At 40.3% G+C, this 21,967-nt stretch overlaps 1 protein-coding gene across 1 annotated transcript; it reads left to right on the plus strand.

Annotated features, from left to right (window-relative positions):
* The first annotated feature begins 1,400 nt into the window (after positions 1-1,400).
* On the plus strand, positions 1,401-16,106 carry znf593 (zinc finger protein 593). Its single transcript, XM_028819631.2, has 4 exons — positions 1,401-1,488; positions 11,572-11,776; positions 13,497-13,559; positions 15,959-16,106. The coding sequence occupies exons 2-4, from the start codon at positions 11,574-11,576 to the stop codon at positions 16,083-16,085; spliced, it is 393 nt and encodes a 130-aa protein (XP_028675464.1). The 5' UTR covers positions 1,401-1,488; positions 11,572-11,573; the 3' UTR covers positions 16,086-16,106.
* Positions 16,107-21,967: the final 5,861 nt, after the last annotated feature.

Here is a 21,967-nt window from a genome sequence, read left to right on the forward strand (position 1 = left end):
ACTGTGAAGTGTTGACACAAGGCAGGTTGGGCACATGAATTCATGCCATTGCCACCAAATTCTAAATTCTGACCCTACCATCTGTGTGACTCAGCAGAAATTGAGATTCAGCAGACCAGGCTACATTTGTCCAGTCTACAGTTGTCCAGTTTTGGTGAGGCTGTGCCCACTGCAGAATCAGCTTTCTGTTCTTGGCCGACAGGAGTGGAACCCGACATGGTCTTCTGCTGTTGTAGCTCATCCACCTCGAGGTTCAACATGTTGTGCATTCTGAGATGCTTTTCTGCTCACCTCAGTTGTTATACCAAGTAGCTCTTGGTGTTACAATAGCCTTTGTGTCAGCTCCATATAGACTGGCCATTCTCCTCTGACCTCTCTCATCAACAAGGTGTTTCCAGAACTGCTGCTTGTGACGAAGCGGGTTCGCTCCACGCTCCCAGTGCCCTTCCGGGAGCCCTGAACCTGACACCTTCGGTAATGTCACCGAGATGAGTTTTGCACCATTCTGAGTAAACTCCAGAGTCTGCTGTTAGCTGCAATTAGCAGCTAAGGAAATATTCAAAAATGCCCATCTGACACCAACAATCATGTCATGGTCCAAATCACCAAGATCACATTTTATCCCCATTCTCGTGTCTGATGTGAACATTAACTGAAGCTCCTGTCTGTGCAGAATTTTGCGTTTTTCATTGCAGCCACATGATTGGCTGATAAGATAACTGCATGGATAATCAGGTATACAAGGGTCCATAACTATTTACTCAGTGAATGTATTTTAACAACCCAGTCTCCATTCTGGAGCAGGTCTCAAGGCTGGATAAATGGAGAGGGCTGGTGTCAAGAAAGGCATTCTGTTGTAAATAAATCAAACAAATCATACCAAAAATCTCTATTGGTGTAGTAAAAAAAAAAACTATTTAAATATTAAGATATATATATATATATATATATATATATATATATATATATATATATATATATATATATACAGCGACCCCATATAAAAATGGGACTAGCTACTAATTATTGAATAGAAACTAATTAATTTCAAAAATGTAATTTGAAATAGTGGAAACCATGTCATGCCACCTTGATTTCTGGGTTAATATGAAATTTTATTAAAATAATTAATATTATTTTTCCATTAAAAACAACACGAGATTTGTCAAAATTCCTTATAATAAAATAACATCTAGGACGAAATAAGTATATAGAAAATGGAGACGTGTCCTCGACTTTAAATAACAAAATACGGACTTCCACGGCTCAATCTCAGACTATTTATTTTTTTAAACTAATAACTCAATTTCCATCGGTCTTTTTAATCACTTTTAGCTTTGTGCGTGTGAACTCGCGAACAAGCCACCTTCAGCATTACTACTTCCGGGGACTGACACGTGACTTGCCTTCTGACCCGGAGGTAACTCTGGTCTTTCATACGGACGCACGTGTCATTTCTGTTTGGGTTTTACGTTTACCGGAGTGCTGGTAAGAAACACAAAGGTTTTTTTTTTTGTTGACGTAAGTAACCGATGATTCGAAAACATGAGTTGATGTAAATATGGTGTTACTTGTTTATGACGGATTAGTTTTTAAAAGTTTTTTTCTTTTAACAAAATCTACAAGGCAGCGACTTGGATGGAAAAATTAGTAGATTGATTGTGCTTTAGATGTCATTACCAGAACTGCGGCAGTGTGCCTTAATTCTGAAGACAATTCCACAGACTATAACTTTATACTTGTCCAGTTATTTTATCGACGTAAATCTGAATTTCGCCATTTGCTTGTCACATACACCTGCGGTGATTGCAGGACATCATTACATAAGCAAATAACGATCACTTTTTTGATCACGCTATGTAATAAGAACTTTGTTTATATAAAACACGTGTAGGGGTCGGTGTGTTTTTATTTCTGTATACAAATGTCTTAGCGGTTTTCTGTTCTGCATTTACTTATTTTTCTTTTCAAATTTTATTTTATAGCGCATTATTTAGCTCTGCTGCAAATTGGCTTCATATAAGTAAGTGAGGGACGCACGTTACGAGGTTCTTTCCTGCTAGATTCCTTGAGGATAGCGTCGCATGTCTTCTGTTTTTGTAGTTCTCTCAAATCAGAGTTAGAATCGCGTTTATTCGCAAGTACTTAATGTACAGGACACAACATCACACATAAATAACATTAAGTTAGCAGTTGTAGAACAGTGGACTCATAAAGGAGAAGTGCAAATGCAAGTGTGTGTGTCTATGGTGTGTATGTAGACGCACACACACACGTGAACGTATATTGTACACAACACCTTCATACAGTACATACGAAAGAACACATTAATAGTCGTGGACGACAAGCTAAAGTACTGGTTTGCGGTGCGTATGGCTCTGAGAAAGAAACTGTTAAGGTATCTATTAGTTTTAGTTTTATTGACCGAAAGCTTTTACGAGAGGGAGGTTTTTGGAACAGGTGATGAGCAGCAGGGTGAGATAAGGCAGTGGTGATCCTGGTGACATGGTTTGTGAAACTAGAAGCATATAGGTCTGCAAAAGATGGAAGAGCATAGCCAATTATTTTCTCAGCGGCCCTCGCAACACAATGTAATTTATTGCAGGAGTGGATCATTGCAAAGACAAATCGGGTAGCAATGGAGAATGTGATTACACTTTAAGTTATGGCTTTGAAGAATTGCACTAGGATGGGCAGGGAGATAATTAATTGATTGAGCTGTCTTAGTGATAGAAGTGGTGTTAATGTCCCAGCTATGTGTTTGGGAAAGTTGTGCCCAAAAATGTGAAAACTTGTTTTCACTCGCCGGATTACTGCAGTAATTCAGAAAGGTGCTCGAAACATTTCTCATGGATTTTGGTCCATATTGACATATCACCACGCAGTTGCTGCAGATTTGTTGGCTGCATATCCATGATGCAAATCTTCTGTTCGACCACATCCCAAAGGTGCTCTACTGGATTGAGATTTGATGACTGCGGAGGCCATTTGAGTGCAGTGAACTCACTGACATGTTTAAGAAACCAGTTGGAGATAATTTGAGCTTCGTGACATGGCACGTTATCCTGCTGGAAGTAGCCATCAGAAGATGGGCGCACTGCAGTCATAAAGGGATGGACACGGTCAACAACAAAACATAGGTACAGTTATATGAAAAAGTTTGGGAACCCCTCTCAGCCTGCAAATAATTTACTTTCAACAAAAAAGAAAACAGTGGTATGTCTTTCATTTCCTAGGAACATCTGAGTACTGGGGTGTTTTCCAAACAAAGACTTAGTGAAGCAGTATTTAGTTGAATGAAATTAAATCAAATATGAAAAACTGGGTGTGAATAATTTGGGTACCCCTGTAATTTTGCTGATTTGAATGCATGTAACTGCAAGTTGTGCTTCCCTTTGACTCTCCTCTGAAGAGTGACAGCATGAGATCCTCAAAGCAACGCTGAAAAGATCTGAAAACAAAGATTGTTCAGTATCATGGTTTAGGGGAAGGCTACAAAAAGCTATCTCAGAGGTTTAAACTGTCAGTTTCAACTGTAAGGAATGTAATCAGGAAATGGAAGGCCACAGGCACAGTTGCTGTTAAATCCAGCAGGTCAGGCAGGCCAAAAAAATAATACAGGAGCGGCATATGCGCAGGATTGTGAGAATGGTTACAGACAACCCACAGATCACCTCCAAAGACCTGCAAGAACATCTTGCTGCAGATGGTGTATCTGTACATCGTTCTACAATTCAGCGCAATTTGCACAAAGAACATCTGTATGGCAGGATGATGAGAAAGAAGCCCTTTCTGCACTCGCCACAAACAGAGTCACTTGTTGTATGCAAATGCTCATTTAGACAAGCCAGATTCATTTTGGAACAAAGTGCTTTGGACTGATGAAACAAAAATTGAGGTATTTGTTCATAACAAAAAGCACTTTGCATGGCGGAAGAAGAACACCGCATTCCAAGAAAAACACCTGCTATCTACTGTCAAATTTGGTGGAGGTTCCATCATGCTGTGTGGCTAGTTCAGGGACTGGGGCCCTTGTTAAAGTCGAGGGTCAGATGAATTCAACCCAATATCAACAAATTCTTCAGGATAATGTTCAAGCATCAGTCATAAAGTTGAAGTTACTTAGGGGTTTGATATTCCAACAAGACAATGACCCAAAACACAGTTTGAAATCTACAAAGGCATTCATGCAGAGGGAGAAGTACAATGTTCTGGAATGGCTGTCACAGTCCCCTGACTTGAATATCATCAAAAATCTATGGGATGATTTGAAGCAGGCTGTTCATGCTCGGCAGCCATCAAATTTAACAGAACTGGATAGAGTTTGTATGCAAGAATGGTCAAAAATACCTCCATCCAGAATCCAGACACTCATCAAAGGCTATAGGAGGACAGCGTCTAGAGGCTGTTATATTTACAAAAGGAGGCTCAACTAGGTACTGATGTAATATCTCTGTTGGGGTGCCCAAATTTATGCACCTGTCTAATTTTGTTATTATGCATATTGCACATTTTCTGTTAATCCAATAAACTTAATGTCACTGCTGAAATACTACTGTTTCCATAAGGCATGTCATATATTAAAAGGAAGTTGGTACTTTGAAAACTCAGCCAATGATAAATAAAAATCCAAAGAATTAAGAGGGGTTCCCAAACTTTTTCATATGATTGTAGGCTGGGGCATTTAAACAATGCTCAATTGGTAGTAAGGGGCCCAAAGTGTGTCAAGAAAACATCCCCAACACCATTACACCACTACCACCAGTCTGAACCTTTGATACAAGGCAGGATGGATCCATGCTTTCATAGGTGCATTTCTGACCCTACCATCCAAATGTCACAGCAGAAATTGAGGCTCATCAGACCAGGCAACATTTTTCTAATCTTCTGTTGTCCAATTTTGATGAGCCTGTGTGAATTGTAGCCTCTGTTCCCTGTTTTGTAACTGACAGGAGCGGCACTGGATGTGTTCTCCTGCCGCTGTAGCCCATCTGCTTTAATGTTCGACATGTTGTGTGTTCAAAGATGCTCTTCTGCATACCTCAGTTGTAACGAGTGGTCATTTGAGTTGCCTTTCTATCAGCTCGATTGCCCATTGTCATGTGAACTGTGGCATCAATAATGCATTTTCGCTCAGCATATTGACGCTTACTGGATATTTTCCCTTTTTTAGACCACTTTGTGTAAATCTCTGTGTAGAAATGGGGTGTGTGAAAATCCTAGTAGAACAGCAGTTTCTGAAATACTCAGACCAGCCTGTCTGCCACCAATAGCCAGACCACATTCAAAGTCACTTAAATCGTTTTTCTTCCCCATTCTGATGCTCGGTTTGAACTTCAGCAGGTCCTCTTGACAATGTATGCTGTTTGTCAAAATGCACTGAGTTGCACGTGATTGGCTGATTAAATATTTGTGTTAACAAGCAGTTAAACAGGAGTACCTAATAAAGTGGCCAGTGAGTGTAGTTAATTTCTGTTGTTTTGTGTTTTAGGTTCACAGAATTTGTAAATGTTGTGTTGGGCTGAGTGGTAGTGCTATGTTGCCCCCATTTGATTCAATGTGTGCAGACGTGTCCTGAAATGGGCTGATGTCCCATCTAGCGGTGGTCTCTGCCTTGTAACTACTTTGAATTGTACTAGGTATGTGTGATTATGAATAGATAAATGTGTATATGTGTAACATTCTCTGTGCTTGTAAAGTATAAGAAGTGCACTATTTCAAAAGAGCCAGTTTGAAGTCAGTCGCTGGGGTGGAATGGATTTGAATCTTGGCCTGGTCACTGCCTGTGTGGATTTTATTTTAAGCCAAGTGAGTTAAACTCTTCTGAAACAGACTGTTGTACAACAATAGGGGAGAAAAAAATGCTCAGATCCCAGACACGATTTGGAAGTGAATATCATAAAGGAAAAACTAAGATCCATTTTGTAGAAAATGGGTGGTTAGACTTAAAAAATATTGATATACAGGAAAACTGAAAAAGATTATCCGTTGACATTTTGAGGTAATTCTTTTGGAGAGAGCACAATTGTCATTTGCAGTTGGTAAAGAGTTTTCAAAGCAGGCTAAATATGGTTTTACCATTACTTGAACTTAGGGGCTACTTTTGAACTGTCTGAAATTTTTGAAGGAGCATGGTCTGAAATTGGCAGATAAATTAGGATTTAGCTGTTTTTTTGTAAATGAAAGTGATAATTGTAATCAGGCAAGTTTGGCGAACCTCTGTGAATAACAAGCAGCCTCATTTCATAGAGTCTTTCTGCTGTGTATACCACTCCAAGGCACTTTGTAAGTGCAGTGCTTGACAACAAGTATTTATTTGCATTAGAATAAAGGGCCAGAAACCAGAAAGTGGTTACACTGCCCCACCAGTGGTTTATGTTCCCAACACTTTAGCTGCTAGGCTGTAGTGGTAGTGTGTTGCAGGGGATATACAAGTACAGACATCAGCTGACTTTTGAATTATCCACCAGTTTGAAAAGTCTTTTTATTTTACAGGCTTTTAGATTGCTGGTTTGCACAGTTGCTCACTGGTTAGCATTGAGTTTGAGTCTGCGTCTGGTCACTCACTGCCTTTGTGCAGTTTTTATGTTCTCTGCCTGTTTGTATGAGGTTTCCACCCACATCCTAAAGACGTGCAGGTTAAGTTGACTGGCGATTCTGAGTTGGCCTTATGTGTGTAATAATGGGCCCTGTAATGGACTAGTGCTTTATCCAAGGCTCTTTCCTGCCTTGTGCCCAGTCCTACTAGGATAGGCTTCAGCTCCCTTGACCCTGCCATGGATTAAGCTGGTTTAAGAATGATTGACCGACTAAGATCAACAGAGAACTGAATATAAAGAAGTGCCTTTCATCCTATAGATGGCAGCAGTAGATCATTAAGTGTGATTACAGTCTGTCACTTTCAGGGGTGGAAGTTGATGTTGAGTCTTTCCACAGGCGTATTTGCTTTGTAGCACACATTCTGAGATCAGTCTTTTGTATGTCATGAGCACACACATGACTGTTGTTCCTTAGCAGTTTACTGTTAGTTATTAAGTACACTTCAAAGCAAACCCTAAACAAAGTTAATATTATGATCAATTTAATTAACTTATAAAGAGTAAGTAAATATGAACATAACATTTAGGTCAGTGTTGTTCCATCATCAAAAGTTACCCCTACATGCACTCTCAAAATCCCATACCCAGAACCACCCTCTTTTGAGGTTCTATTCTTTTTTTTTTTGTATAGCACCCTTTACTGAGTGCAAGCTCAGAGCACAGTAACAAGTCCACAGATAAATTTAAATCCAAACTTTACAAAGTACTAATTACATAAAGACAAATTTGGTTCAATACATATTAGGACAAAGCGGTTCCAAACTAAGTACAGTAATCCCTCCTCCATCGCGGGGGTTGCGTTCCAGAGCCACCCGCGAAATAAGAAAATCCGCGAAGTAGAAACCATATGTTTATATGGTTGTTTTTATATTGTCATGCTTGGGTCACAGATTTGCGCAGAAACACAGGAGGTTGTAGAGAGACAGGAATGTTATTCAAACACTGCAAACAAACATTTGTCTCTTTTTCAAAAGTTTAAACTGTGCTCCATGACAAGACAGAGATGACAGTTCCATCTCACAATTAAAAGAATGCAAACATATCTTCCTCTTCAAAGGAAACAGAGAGGAAAGCAAACAAATCAATAGGGCTGTTTGTTTTTAAGTATGCGAAGCACCGCTGGTACAAAGCTGTAGCGGCAGCTCACACCTCCTCCGTCAGGAGCAGAGAGAGAGACAGAGAGAGAGAGAGAGAGAAAAACAAAGTCAAAAATCAATATGTGCCCTTTGAGCTTTTAAGTATGCGAAGCACCGTGCAGCATGTCGCTTCACTAAGCAGCTGCACACACAAGGTAGCAACGTGAAGATAATCTTTCAGCATTTTTAGACGAGCGTCCGTATCATCTAGGTGTGCAAACAGCCCCCCTGCTCACACCCCCTACGTCAGGATCAGAGAAAGTCAGCGCAAGAGAGAGAGAAAGAAAAGTAAGTTGGGTAGCTTCTCAGCCATCTGCCAATAGCGTCCCTTGTATGAAATCAACTGGGCAAACCAACTGAGGAAGCATGCACCAGAAATTAAAAGACCCATTGTCCTCAGAAATCCGCGAACCAGCAAAAAATCTGCGATATATATTTAAATATGCTTACATATAAAATCCGCGATGGAGTGAAGCCGCGAAAGGCGAAGCGCAATATAGCGAGGGATCACTGTAACATATACAGTAAATGGGACTTAACAATAATGTAATTATTGGACTGTGGCCAGTTAATAGTGGAGGAGAGGAAAACAAAAACTCCAGACAGTAGCATCTCTGAAGAAAATAATCCTCTCAATGGTCTATGATTAATTGCAAGAGAGAAAATCAAAGTCACAATTCTGGAAATCTGATCCACGTTCTTGCCCATCCCTGCTATAAAAATAACAAAGGCGAATTGTAAGAAGATTTAGGTCACGAGATGAGCAGCCTCCCATTTGTTGACTGACTTCTCAAATTGTGTTGTGGGTATGCTCTCGCACGCCTTCGGTGATAACTATTACATTGAAAGGAAAAGAAGGCAAGAAATGTTGTCATCCAGTATGGGTGATTCGTTTTTATACTGATAGCAAGTAGGAGGGATACCATTTGGAGGCTGATTGGGTTTCACTTCCAAATTATGGAGGGAACGGACAATTTGCTACCTCTGACACATTAGGAATCACCTCCTGCTGTGTCTCCTTTAACTTGGTGTTACGGCCCACCAAAGGCCTAGGGGTATATAAATAGATGAGAGAGAGGGAGACAAAACACAAAAAAAACTAAACCAGCTAAAGAAAAACAGACTCCATTTATCATCAAAAAGAAAACCTCACAAGATATGGAGACAGTTACACACAAAACAGAAGCAAGGCAGGAGAACAACATTAACTTCGCTATCTAGCTAAACAAAGTTTATGCAGCGAGATACTCTATCCACATTTATCACCTGAATGGTTAGAACAGTTACATGTCTTTTAACAAGCTAAAATAAAAAAAAAAAAAACAAAAGGCAGAACAATTCAGCCCAACCACTCCATGCCTTGTTGTGTTAAACCCAAATCCTTCTCCTCTCACACTCTCTCTCCCCCCCCACCCACAAACCCAGATGATTTAATAACAGTGGGCAGTTCAATAGTGGGCACCAGATTAAGGAGAACAAGCTTAATTTACCAAATAGATCTAAAGTAGGTCTTAACACTCTGTCCCTTCAAAAACAGCCAAATGGTTACATTTTCAGCATCATAGAGTACATTTTCATTTTTTATTACTGTATTTCCATGGTCAGTCTCATTGGGTCCTGGCAGTCTGTAGTAAAGATAGTTGTACACATATTTGTTATGTATTCATTCATTTTCAGATCCTTCTTATTCAGTTCTGGGTTGCTGTGGGTGTAGTTTGTCTTTGTAGCACTGTGTGTAAAACAGGAACCATCATTCGACAGGCCAGCTTCCAAATGCAGGGCTCACTCACGTTTGTGTACATACATATAGGGGTCAGTTTATATCAGCCAGTGAAGAACCCTGCATATCCTTAAGATATAAAAGGAAATGGGGCTACTTTGAGAAAAAACAACATGGCAAACATGGCTAGAATGTTTTTAGAAAACTGAATTTTTTTGATGAGTGGGCACTGGTGTGAAGAGTAACTATTAACTGGCAGGTGTCTGTCATTAGATATGGAGGAATATTTTGGACCAAAATAAATAAATACAAAATGTTTTGTGAAATGTGACAGTAATAAATATACTTGTCTTTTTCACATGTCCTCTGGAGGTCAGAGCACATGGTTAGCTAACAAAATAGGGAAGTGTGTCACAAAATATGTTTTCAGTTGCTTATTTCTTTATGTACTTTATTTAATCGTTTCCTCATTATTTATTTCAGTGACACTGCATGCATCATGAAATATGTCTTGAAATGAAAGCTGTCATTTTTATCTGTCAGAGTTGAGAGGGTGAGCTCTAGGGATTATTGTGTTTTAATTGTTGAGTCATTGGTGGAATGCATAAGAGAGACTTATGAGCCACAGGATTTCCAGAATTGTGACTGTTCATGGTCCTGGTGGACACAACTGCAGGAAAAAATTGCCCAGAATTATTGCAAGGAGCATTTTTATTTCAAGAAGCTGTGACTTGACCACCAGGAGTCTGCATATGAAGTGTCTGCTGGAAATGTGATGGGTGAAGATTTATACTGTTGACTCCACTGATAATGCACCAATCAAAACACAGTACTCACTAGAGCCCACTAGGGAATCCATTCCCGGGAATGACATGGTGCACGGGCATCTCACATGTGAACCGTTTTAGAATGAGCAACACTTATTTTTAATAAAACTACTGCAATATGTTGACACCAATAAAAGACTAACCTTAACTACAAGCAGTTCATACTGTCATATAAGTACATGTATCTAGTTAGTTGCGTTAACAAGAGCGTAGAAAGCACAACGTATCGAGCGTGTGGTTGTCCATGCGAGAGCCCACCTTCATGCAGAGTACGCCAGCCGCTGAGAAAGCACGCTATGCCTCCACTGAAGTAGGCGGCACAGTCATCAGATACTGATACACTTGTTCTAAACAACGTCCACGCTTGCCGTTGCTCTGAAACACCGCCATTTCAGCTTTTACTGATGCATCCAGTTTCTTGTCATCATTCTGTGATGGCAAGTTTCTTGGCACAGGTAACTCGGCCACTCAGTCTTAGTGGGAGCCGGGAGACTGATTGCTGCTGGTCTGTTGTTGACTGAATTAATGAGCAACACACTACACCGTGGGCCAAAAAACTGCGCAACTTAATTATTTTCAACTATAACTCTGTTATTTCTTGATCGATTTTTACACTTTTACACACTATATATGCGAGCTTGGCTGTTCCCGTTCAGCCGGGAATTCCAGCAGTTTCATTCCCGGGAATGCGGGAAAGGGAAACGTCCGGGATTCCCTAGAGCCCATCCTGTTTACTTTGATGGGTGAAAATGACTACTTTGAATTTTAAGGCCTGTGTCATGTTGCAAGTCACTGAAATAATGAATACAAAAATAAGCAAGAAAAACATATATATCTTTTCACATTTTATTACTTATGCACACAAGTCATTTTATTATTATTTATTTACTGCCACATTTCACATTACATTTATTTGAGGATTTATTTTATTTTGCCTGAAATCTTCCTCCATAATTGGAAGTGGTGTGCCATTAAAGAATAACACAAATCTGCCCAGGTTTGGGAAAAACAGGAGTAGAGCTACAAGTTCAGCTGCCTGTTGGAAGATTAGCTGCAAATGTCTGCAGCCCTCCAGGACTGCTTGCCCAACTTTGACACAGATCTTTGACTTCACATATATAACTAAATTGACCTACAGCAGTTGTGTCTTCTTAAAATGGATTATGCTTTGCAATGGGATTTTTAAAAAAAATCTGAACTCCCTCATATATTCCGATGTCTATGTTTAATAGGTGTGAAAAAGTATTAGGTTCACAACTTTTAGGTCTCTGTCTCTCTCTTTTCATTAGAAATGGCCAGATCAAGAAAAGTGGGCAGTCACAAGAGTGGTGGCAAAAAAAAGAATATCTCAAAACTGTGGAAAACCAAACGGAGAACAAAGGATTTGGATCAGATTCACGATGACATGAAGCCTGGGGTTGCGGAGAAGCTTCTCCACCAAGAAGTTGATTATGACATTGCAGGAAATGCACAGCATTACTGCCTTCACTGCGCGTAAGTCCTAAGTATGTGTGTGGATGAGTGAGAATGTAATTAGCTTGGTGCATTATGCTGTTTATCTCTCTGAGCTTATCCTTTAGATGCTATGTGTGCTGCATTTATGTCTGTGGCTTCATTACTGAAATTGAGGTGCAATTCCTGGTGTGAAATGAGAAAACAGAAACAAGATTGAGGGTAGGGGTCCCAGAGGAAGCCCTGTTTAATTTTGTATCTGTAGCATTGAACTAATATAGGCGCTATGCCACTAAAGAAAAAATAACTTTCGAGATGCAGAGCTCCATTCTCCATAAAAGCTGGTCTAGGAGTGAATGCCGGCTTCAGGTGGATGCGTCATTTAAGTATAGTTTAGGCCAAAATGGGCGTGGGGTCAACAATGAAAGCTGTAACCTCATCGGCCTCCCAGTGGCTTCTGCTCCTTCATTCTAAGGGCTCGTTTATACTTCACGCTCAGAACGCGTATGCGCCCACATCATGGCTGCCACACGTTCCCAGTGTTCATTTGACGTGTCCGCTGAGCAAGTCCTGCACTATTTGCAGTACCAGCAAAAAGTCGGGGGGGTGCAGTGTACTAAAAGTTGGAATGTAATGTCAAAGTCTCTGGCTACTATCTACATGTGACAGAAAGCCACTTTGCGGATCCTACAAGATTGGTGTGCACGCTTCCATGTTTGATGAATGGTTCAATGTGGTGAAGCAAAATGCCTCCATACAGATGTATTTGTGGAGCTTTTATATTCAAGTGTTGCATATTCCCGATCATAATGACACAATACATTTTAAAAGTCTCACATACCGTCTTCTGTTCCGTCTTTTTTTCTAGGGCTTCCTCCGGACCTGACAGCAGCGGCAAACAGCAATAGATCGCTACACAGAACACATTAAATGTATGATATTTCAACTCTCTGCACATTTAGAATCCTAAGATTTATACTGTACTTGATATCACTTTCATGATGAATTGCATTAAAGTATGTATGTTACATTTTACAGAAAAATCGTTAATTTCGTTTAACTAATTAATACTGTTAATAATTACACAGATGGGGGTGACACGTCAGGGAGTTACGTCGCTGGTATTCTCTGCCCGGAGTTTACTTGTTTCCTGCTGGGTTTCCACACTGTGCTCCGGTTTCCTTCCAAAGATATGCAGATTTGGTGACAATAAAATGACGTTAGTGTATGTAAGTGCTTGTACTCTATTCACCTTGCAATGAGCTGATGCCCGTCCAGGGATTGTTTCAGCCTCGTGCCCAATGCTTGCTGGAATGGACACATCCCTGGATTGAAGGAATTAATCATTAAACATCCTTTTCAGAGATATTGCGGTAAGGTGTCATCAGAATTTAATGGGAGTTCCTGGCAATTCACAACACAGTGAAGCCAAACCTGTTCTCACCGTGATGATATCTCGCACTGCCACCTGCTGGGTTCTTCAAGATTTCTGTAAAGTATGCGCGCAAGTATAAACAGTGAAATGCCTGCGTAGCAGGAGCATCCGCTGGGGCATGCGTCGCATGAACTATAAACCCAGCCTCAGGCAACAGGCGAAATCAAAGTTGACGACCATGTGACACTCGATTCCTTCCCTCTAATAGTCCATCAAAAACCTGTAAAATGCTTGTGTGTCTGACACTGATTAAGTCGTGCTTTGTGGTTGTATTAAGTAAAGTTGAAATATTCATATATAATTCATTGTTTTTATTTATATTATTAGGAGATATTTTATTGATCTGAAAAGCTTGAAGGATCACTTCAAAACAAAAGTGCACAAAAGAAGGTAAGTCTTTTATTGGTATAATTCATTTTTATTTAACTGTGTAAAATAAAACACTTAAACAGGAAAAAGCAAAAATAACTTATTTTAATATACATTGGTGTTGGTTTTTTTTAACAGAGTCAAAAGAAGGCAGTTTTTCTTAATTTTATTTTACTTAGTTCCTGGCTGGTACATAACATTGTTAACTGGTTTCAAAGATCAGACCTTTAACTGCTTGTCTTGCACAAAAATGCAAACACTTCCTTTAGTGTCACTGTTAAGTACCTCACGTGTAGTTCAAAAGTGTTGTAGCAATGGGTAATATACACAAATGTTTAAAGGAAAAAAAATGAGTGTACCAACACTTGGGATGCATTCAGGAAACGGAAGGAAAGGATTTGTGGTGTACCACTGCAGTACTCATTTGGCCTCTCTCAATTTGTGCACTGAAATTCACCAACAGCGTTTATTTTTACAGCACATTTTCATGCAAGATGTGTAGCTCAAAGTGCTTTACACGAAGTTACAAGGCTAAGTAATTACATAAACTAGAATGCTAAAAATAAATAAAGCAATAGATATATATATATGTGTGTGTGTGTGTGTGTGTGTGTGTGTACGTAAACACACATGCGCACACACACAAGGGTGGGAAAAGTAGGTTTACAGTTGTTCATATGGAAAAAGACACAGGTTATGATTATTAAACAGCTTTATTAACTCAGTAGCTTTAAGCAGGCAAATAATGCAAATAAATAATAATAATTCAAGAATAAAGTCTCTGCTTCATGTACTCAAAGCTATAAACCTACTTTTTTCTACCCCTGTTTATGTATGTATGTGTTTATATGTATAGATATAGATATATTAGTAACAGACAACTGGGGCTTCTACCTAACTGGGACACCTCAGTTCCCCTGGCATAGGATAGTGCCATGGGTTTGGAAGCTCAGCCCTGTTGAGGCCCGTGGTCTTTGCCAGGTGCACATGGAGAACGAAAGATCCCTTCATAGAAGGAATGCCACCACATCCAGAAATGCTGCTGCCGGAAGGAGATCACGGGACACCTGGAGCACTTCAAGGTGCTCTATAAAAGGAGCCGTCTCACTCCATTTTGGGAGCCAGAGTCGGGAGAGAGACTGTATATGTCTCTCAAATATATATATATATATATATATAATATTTGAAGTTGGAGATCCACAAAGGGAGAGAATGAGTCACATATCATAAAGTTGTTTTTATTCCTGAGCTTTCAGCTCCTGACAGGAACTGTCATCAGAGGATAATGATTAGACATACAAGAATCAAAGGCAATAAATAGCAAAATAAGGCGGGGGGGAGGAGGTTTTGGGGAGGGATGGGTAGGTGAATGTGTGTGGGGGGGGGGGAGGGTAATGAGGTGTGGTTAGGAAGGTGTTGGTCGTAAAGTTTTATTTATTACGAGGATGTTCTTCTTCTTAAGTTTGTATTTGCTGGGTTTATGTCCAAATGTCTGTTAATGGCGTTTTTGCTTGATAGCCAAGGTTCAGCCAGCTCTCTGGCACTTTTAGTACTGGCCTTAAATCTTACTTGTACATATATATAATGTATGTATATGTGTGTGTGTGTATATATATATATATATATATATATATATATATATACACACACATTACTTTGATCAGAAAACTGGAAAAGAAAACAGTAGTAGAGTATATGATATGTGCAATACATATTTAAATCTATTTGAACTCATGCAAAAGGAAAAAAAAACAACTACGAAAAAGCCAACTTACAAAAGTGAGTTTTAGGAGTTTTTAATGTTCCACGATATGAGCCTAGTGTATGTCTTTTGGTAAAGCATATCAGATTCTTGGTGCATAACAACTCTTGGAATAATAAGCAAGCCAGTGTTTGACAATCTAATATTACAGCTTGAGATATAAGGGGACAGGCACTCCAAAATAATAATAATAATAATTCATTACATTTATATAGCGCTTTTCTCAGTACTCAAAGCGCTATCCACACAGGGAGGAACTGGGAAGCGAACCCACAAACTTCCACAGTCTCCTTACTGCAAAGCAGCAGCACTACCACTGCGCCACCTGTGAGGACAAAAAATAAGGAGGGACACAGTAATTCAGAGCTTCATATACAATTAAGAATATTTTAAAATCAGTTCTAAAGGACACAGGTAGCTAGTGTAACGATGCTAAGACTGATGTGTTGTGCTCAGATTTTCTTTTACTGCCTTATTTTGAATTACCTGTAGTCACTTTATATCTTTCATAGGTAAGAGTAAAGATGCATTTTCACTTAATCATTTGCATTTCCTTTATTTAAGTTTTACGCATGACATTTATGAATGAGTCTGTGCTTTGTATCAGTGTTACTTATGCCTAGTTTTTTATTTTATTCTAATTTTCTTTACATTGCAGGTTGAAACAGTTGAGTGAAACACCCTATACGCAAGCAGAGGCAGAGAGAGCAGCAGGAATGGGGTCTTACATCCCCCCCAAGAAACTGGAAGTGAAAACACAACCTTTGGATGAGGAAATGAAATAAAATTCTTTTACTGTCTTCTGATATGCTGAGTGATATTATGACATGTTTTAGTGTTAAGGGTCTTACTAAATGATGAGAACTGGATTGTTTCATAATACCAAATGACAGAGCAACTGGTATAATCTTGCCTTAGACAGTTCTATGCCACTCTGGCCTGTGCTGCTTTAATTTCACTCCATTTGTGCCTTTTATTTTCCTTTAGATTTAATGACTCACTGTAACTCAGGGGTGTCCAACTCTGGTCCTGGTGGGCTGCAGTGGCTGCAGGTTTTCATTCTAACCATCTTCTTTATTAGTGACCAGTTTTTGTTGCTGATTAACTTCTTTTGCCTTAGTTTTAACTAACTTGACTCAGACCCCTTAGTTGTTTCTTTTTCTTAATTAGCAGCCAGACAATAATGAGGTACAAAACAAATCGCCACATGACCAGCTAACCTGAAAATAACGAAAGGTGAAGGCCTCAGTAAGGTTGATCTCTCAGGTCACCAAAACATTTTGATGTGTTCTTAGAAAAAACAGAAAAATAAACAGTTTTGGAAATGTGTGCTGTGGCAGAATGAGAGCAACAACAAGCCATGGAATTAAATAACGGGTTTAATTAACAGCAAGAACCGACTTCTCATTAAGGAACTGTTTGGAGTTTGAAGCCCCAGTTTAGCCGGTCATCTTTTGGCTCGTTTCACATCTCATTTCTGTTTGGCTGTCACTTAATGAAGAAAAGAATCAATTCAGAGGACTGGCTCCTTAAAAACAGGGCTATTAAAATGAAGGGAAAAGAAGTTAATTAGCAGTGAAAACGGGGCACTGATTAGGAAAAAGGTTTGAATGAAAACCTACAGCCACTGCGGCCCTGCAGGACTGGAGCTGGACACCCCTGCTGTAACTGAACTTCACTCCGGGTTACTTAGAACACTGAGCCCAACTATAAGAAAACTATGGAATGGATCAATTGAATATTTTGTGTATTTTAATGACTTCTTATGGAATCCTATAGAAATGTCTGGATAGCAGTAGTGCAGCAGAGAGAACTCATATATATATATATATATATAAAAAGCTTAGCTGAGAATGTAGAAAAGACTACAAAGTAACAAGCCTTGTCTTGGCCCACAGAGCAAGCCTCACAATACAGCACATACCTGTACATCATCTCTTATTTTATTTCTTATCAACATTACATCATCTTAACATTACATTTTTTGCTAAGCTCCTCCTAATAAGTGAGCACTTTCCCACCATTACCTTATACGCCAACAGTTGACTGAAACTTACCCCCATTACCTCATAACTTGAGCAGGTGCCCCCAGCATTTGACCGAAACTCATTTATTTGTTTCATTTTTTGAGCTGCTTGGTTACACCAGCTATTCAGAAGAAAATAAAAGAAGAGGCGAATGCCTCTTATGTGTTAGCAAGCCTAACTCCTAAACCGTATTTGTTATGTCTTCCGTAGTTTTAGTTTATTTGCTTATAGAATTCATTATACCATGACTATAAAATACCATAATAGCAGCTATCGGGACTTTTTAGTTATTTTTGGTACTGGGTTGGGAGGCATTGCTGAAAAAGCATTAATATAAAGAGAAGAAACCGACATAGATAAAAATATCATTTTGCAGTATTGGCACATCTAATTTGCTTCTTCCCAAATGGCCACATTGGGTTCCAGCCAGCACTTCTTTGCTCATAACTGAACTGTTATGTGAGTAGCACCTGCCGTCAGTTTGTGGTTTGTGTTATTTATTTTGTTTTAATGGATCTACTTTTTATTGGGTATGTATTATATTATTAAATGGGATGTGTGCGTAAATAGATAGATAGATAGATAGATAGATACTTTATTAATCCCAATGGGAAATTCACAATGTGTATGTGCATTGATAAAAGTTATCTCAGGAATACAGCAAGTTACCAATAAAAAGCATTGAAAAGAGCTTACCTTGCAACATCTCTGTATTCTGTTTAAGCTAGAATGTTGTAAGACACAACACTTTCTAACTTTATGGTAGTTTAGTCCCCTTGTGGTGACGTATTGCATGTCAATGAGTAGCCTATAAAAACAAGAGGTAAAGACGCTGAAGTGTCATTCGCCATCAGCACCACATGCTTTTTGCTAGTTGTTGTTTTTGAGCAAAAGAGATATTCTAATTCTTAGATATTTATGGGAGAATAAACTTAATGTCCAAAGAAATTCAAATAGTCATGCACTTGCATGTTGTTCATGTTAGGAGCAGGAACAGGCTTATTTGAATCGCACATTTCTCTTTTTGTGTTTTTATTGAGGGTTACTTTGTGTTTTTATTGATTACATTTGTAAATGCATGCAGTTCTATGAGCTTGTAAATGAAAATAATGCTGTTTATGAATAAATGGGATTCAGCTGGTATTTTTCTGAGAGGTACATACTTGTACTGTTGTTGCTGGCCATGATGCTTTTTACAGATACAGTCCATACTCTAACTTGCTAAGCAGCCATTTACTTTATTACTCTTCAGTAAAGCATTCTTCATTTTCTCTTAGGCTGTTCATACAGCACCCCATCACAAGCTGATTTAGAGATGGACCCTTCTCCTTCACTGGCCTGGAAGCCAAAGTAAGGGATGGTCAGATAGAGAGCTGCAGGCTTACCTGCTCTGTGCCAGGAGGTCAACATGGTGGGACGCTGCAGAAGCAGGTGCACCAGAGCTGGCATCCTAGCAGCCATGGTTGGACATGTTGGCTGGGGAAGCAACCCGACCGGTGTGGTTGGGAGGCCAGATATACGGGACAGTGGGAGACTGCCTGCTATGGGCAGATCGTTCCCCCCCATACACTGGGTGGCAGCATCTCTTCTGGCAGGCGGCAGTATAGACTCCCACACGGCAGCATGGATGTTGTGGTCCTATATGGCTACCTGGTCAGGTTCTGTGGCAGCTGCCAGGGGGAGCTACTGCAGATTAACTGTTGAGAGAGCAGGGTGGTCCTGCCTAGCCTGGAAGTGCTTCCCAGTGGCACTGGATTGAGCACCAGTAGTACTCCAGGGTTAGGAGTTAAAAGAGAGAGCCTTTCATTTGTCCCAGGAGTCAGAATTGGGAGCGGAAAAGGGCAACACTTGTCAGGAAGGAGTGGAGGAGTAAAAGGAAATGAAGAGTGGTGCTGTTCTGTATTTTGAACAAAAGACACCTAAGCAAAGGTATTGTCTGAATTAAAGGCACTTTATTGGAACTGGGACTGTTGTGGTACAATTGTGCCTGGGGTTTGGGGCTCAGTGGTGCCTCCTAGTGGCCACAACAGAAAGATAGCTATGAAAGGCACTATCTAATAGGCCAATGTACATGAAAGGCATTATATAATAAACTAGCCAACCCGCAGCATAGCATACGCCGCATAATTATTTATTGATGGGTGAACACTTCCTGAACGACACAGTTGTCCAAGTGGGGTGGGTTTGAGGATACGACTGTGAGTCAATGAAAAGATGGAACTCTGGAGAGAGCAACATACAATTGTCCGTGACTGAACACTGGTTTTGGCAGATACAGGCCTATTGTTTTGAAAGTTTGGCCCTGTGCCTTATTAATTGTCATTGCAAAGGCCAATCTAACAGGAAATTGTCAGCTTGTAAAAGTAAAAGGCAAATTTGAATCTGATGGGGTCAGGGAAATCTGGGGAATAAGGACAGTTTGTGAGGTAGCAGCTGCGATAGTCTTACACTCCAGTACATTGCGGTGAATGCTGGTAACAGTCAGTCTAGTTGCATCACAGAGACTTCTTGCTAGCATGAGGTTTCTGAGAAGCATGACGACTGAACCAATTTTAATTTTGAGTTTATGCGGAGGCATATCGGTGGGAGTAAGACTGTTAAGAAATTCTTTGGGGAATGAAACTTGATCTGCGGGATTGTCTGTGACGATGGAGTCAACGCTGGTGAAAGTTACTTCGTCGGTAGGGATAAGTTTCAGTACTTGTTCATTAAGGTGTAGCAAGTCTTCATTAGTGATGCTTAATATAGCTCACGTAGTGAGTTGTTCCGGAGTCACAGTTGAGAAGTCGATGTTGTCATATAGTTGTTGAACGGGATCAGAAATAAAAGGAAAACAATGTGAAGGTAATGGACGTGGGAGGAGTGTTAGAGTTGGTGGGCGGGGCTCTGTCGTGCGTATCCCATGATGCGGGTGGAGGGTTAGAGTTGGCGGGCGGGGCTCTGTCTTGCATGCGTGTGTATCCTATGATTGGGCAACTTGGTGGATTATATATAGAAAAGCAGCCGGAACCAAAAAGAACAATGAAAAGTCAACGTGGCTCAGAGGTGCATGTGGACTGTAGCAGAGACAGAAGCGACTGAGGCGGTGTTTGGTGAGGTGTTGCGTGCCTCGAGAGCGAGGGTGGACTTGGGAGGAGGGTTAGAGATGGCGGGCAGGCCTCTGTCGTGCATATCCCATGGTTTTAGAGTTGGCGGGCGGGGCTCTCTGAGTTGGCGGGTGGGGCTCTGTCATGCATATCCCATGGTCTCTGTCTTGCGTGCCATGGTCGGCTGCTTAGTGAATTGTTGGTGGGCGGGGCTCTGTCTTGCTTGCCATGGACTTAGTAAATTATATATATAGATAGATAGAGAGAGAGATATGAAAGGCACTATGCAACATAGATATACATGAAAGGCACTATATAATAGACAGATAGATTTGAAAGTCAATATGTAATAGATAGATATGGAGAATTGCAAAGCCAGCTAAGAGATAAAAGTATTCATCCCTCTGGATGTTTTCACATTCTACTGTTCTACAACTTTGAATCCCAGTGGATTTAATTTGGTTGTTACGACACTGATTAACAGAAAACGACTCCTTGGTTGGTTTCGTCCGTTTATAGGAGATGGACGTCTGAAGCAGAGCTCCGCTAGCAGCGGCTTTATTTTCCCACGTATTTCATATTATTTAGAGGTATCCTGTACTTAACCCGACCAAGGAACTTCCACTACAATATACAAGCATGAGTAACAAGAAGAAAAGTCAGAAAGAACCGGAAAAGAAACTTAAAGCTGCATCGAAGTCCGGACAGACTTCCGGCCTGAGTGCAAGTGTAAGGTATGGCATCACAGAGACTGACCTAGAACAGGCAGAAGAGTGCGCAGAATTCCTGGGACCCCGCTCCATTGTATCGTCTCCAGTCGAGAGTGAGAATGGGAGCGAAGGCGCAAGTGACACAGGTCGCGAGGGATCGCCGATTTCTGAGGATCATTCGAGACTAGAAAGGGCTCTGCAGGACGTGCTCTCATCTACTCATCGCGAGCCTGTAACAGGAGCTGCATTTTCACTTGCGGAGCACGAAAGCAGAAGCGAACTGTCCGAACTGAAAGAGATGATCGCTACACAGAAAGAGATGATCGCTACACAGTCCACTGCCATAGTTACGGCCATGAAGGAGCTTAAGAAAGATAACACAAATGATCTTAAGAAGGTGGCCACTGAGCTCAAGAAGGATAACAAAGATAAGGAAACGCGTCTATTTGAACGTTTCGACGTGAACTTTAAAGGCATGTTGGAGAAATTAGTGGAACACATTGAAGAAACTAACTCCAAACTGAAAAGGCTTGATGATCATATTAATGACGTTTCAGATCAGCTGGAAGACGTTAAGCAGGGACTCATGGCTCGAGTGGAAACAGCGGAACAAATGGCATCTAACGCCGATGAAAAAGCCACAGCTGCGAACTCGGAATACAAAAAACTTGGAGACAGACTTGCAGCCCTGGAGGATGGGTGCAGAAGAAATAATATAAGAATTGAGGGTATACCTGAGAAACGAGAAAGCTCAAGCCCAGTGAAATTTGCAGTAGAATTACTGTCTAAAATAATTGGAGATGACTTTAAACTCGACAATGAGATAGCCACGGCTTATCGCACA

This window comes from Erpetoichthys calabaricus, chromosome 14 (assembly GCF_900747795.2).
Source record: "Erpetoichthys calabaricus chromosome 14, fErpCal1.3, whole genome shotgun sequence".
In the NCBI taxonomy this organism is placed as follows: domain Eukaryota; kingdom Metazoa; phylum Chordata; class Cladistia; order Polypteriformes; family Polypteridae; genus Erpetoichthys; species Erpetoichthys calabaricus.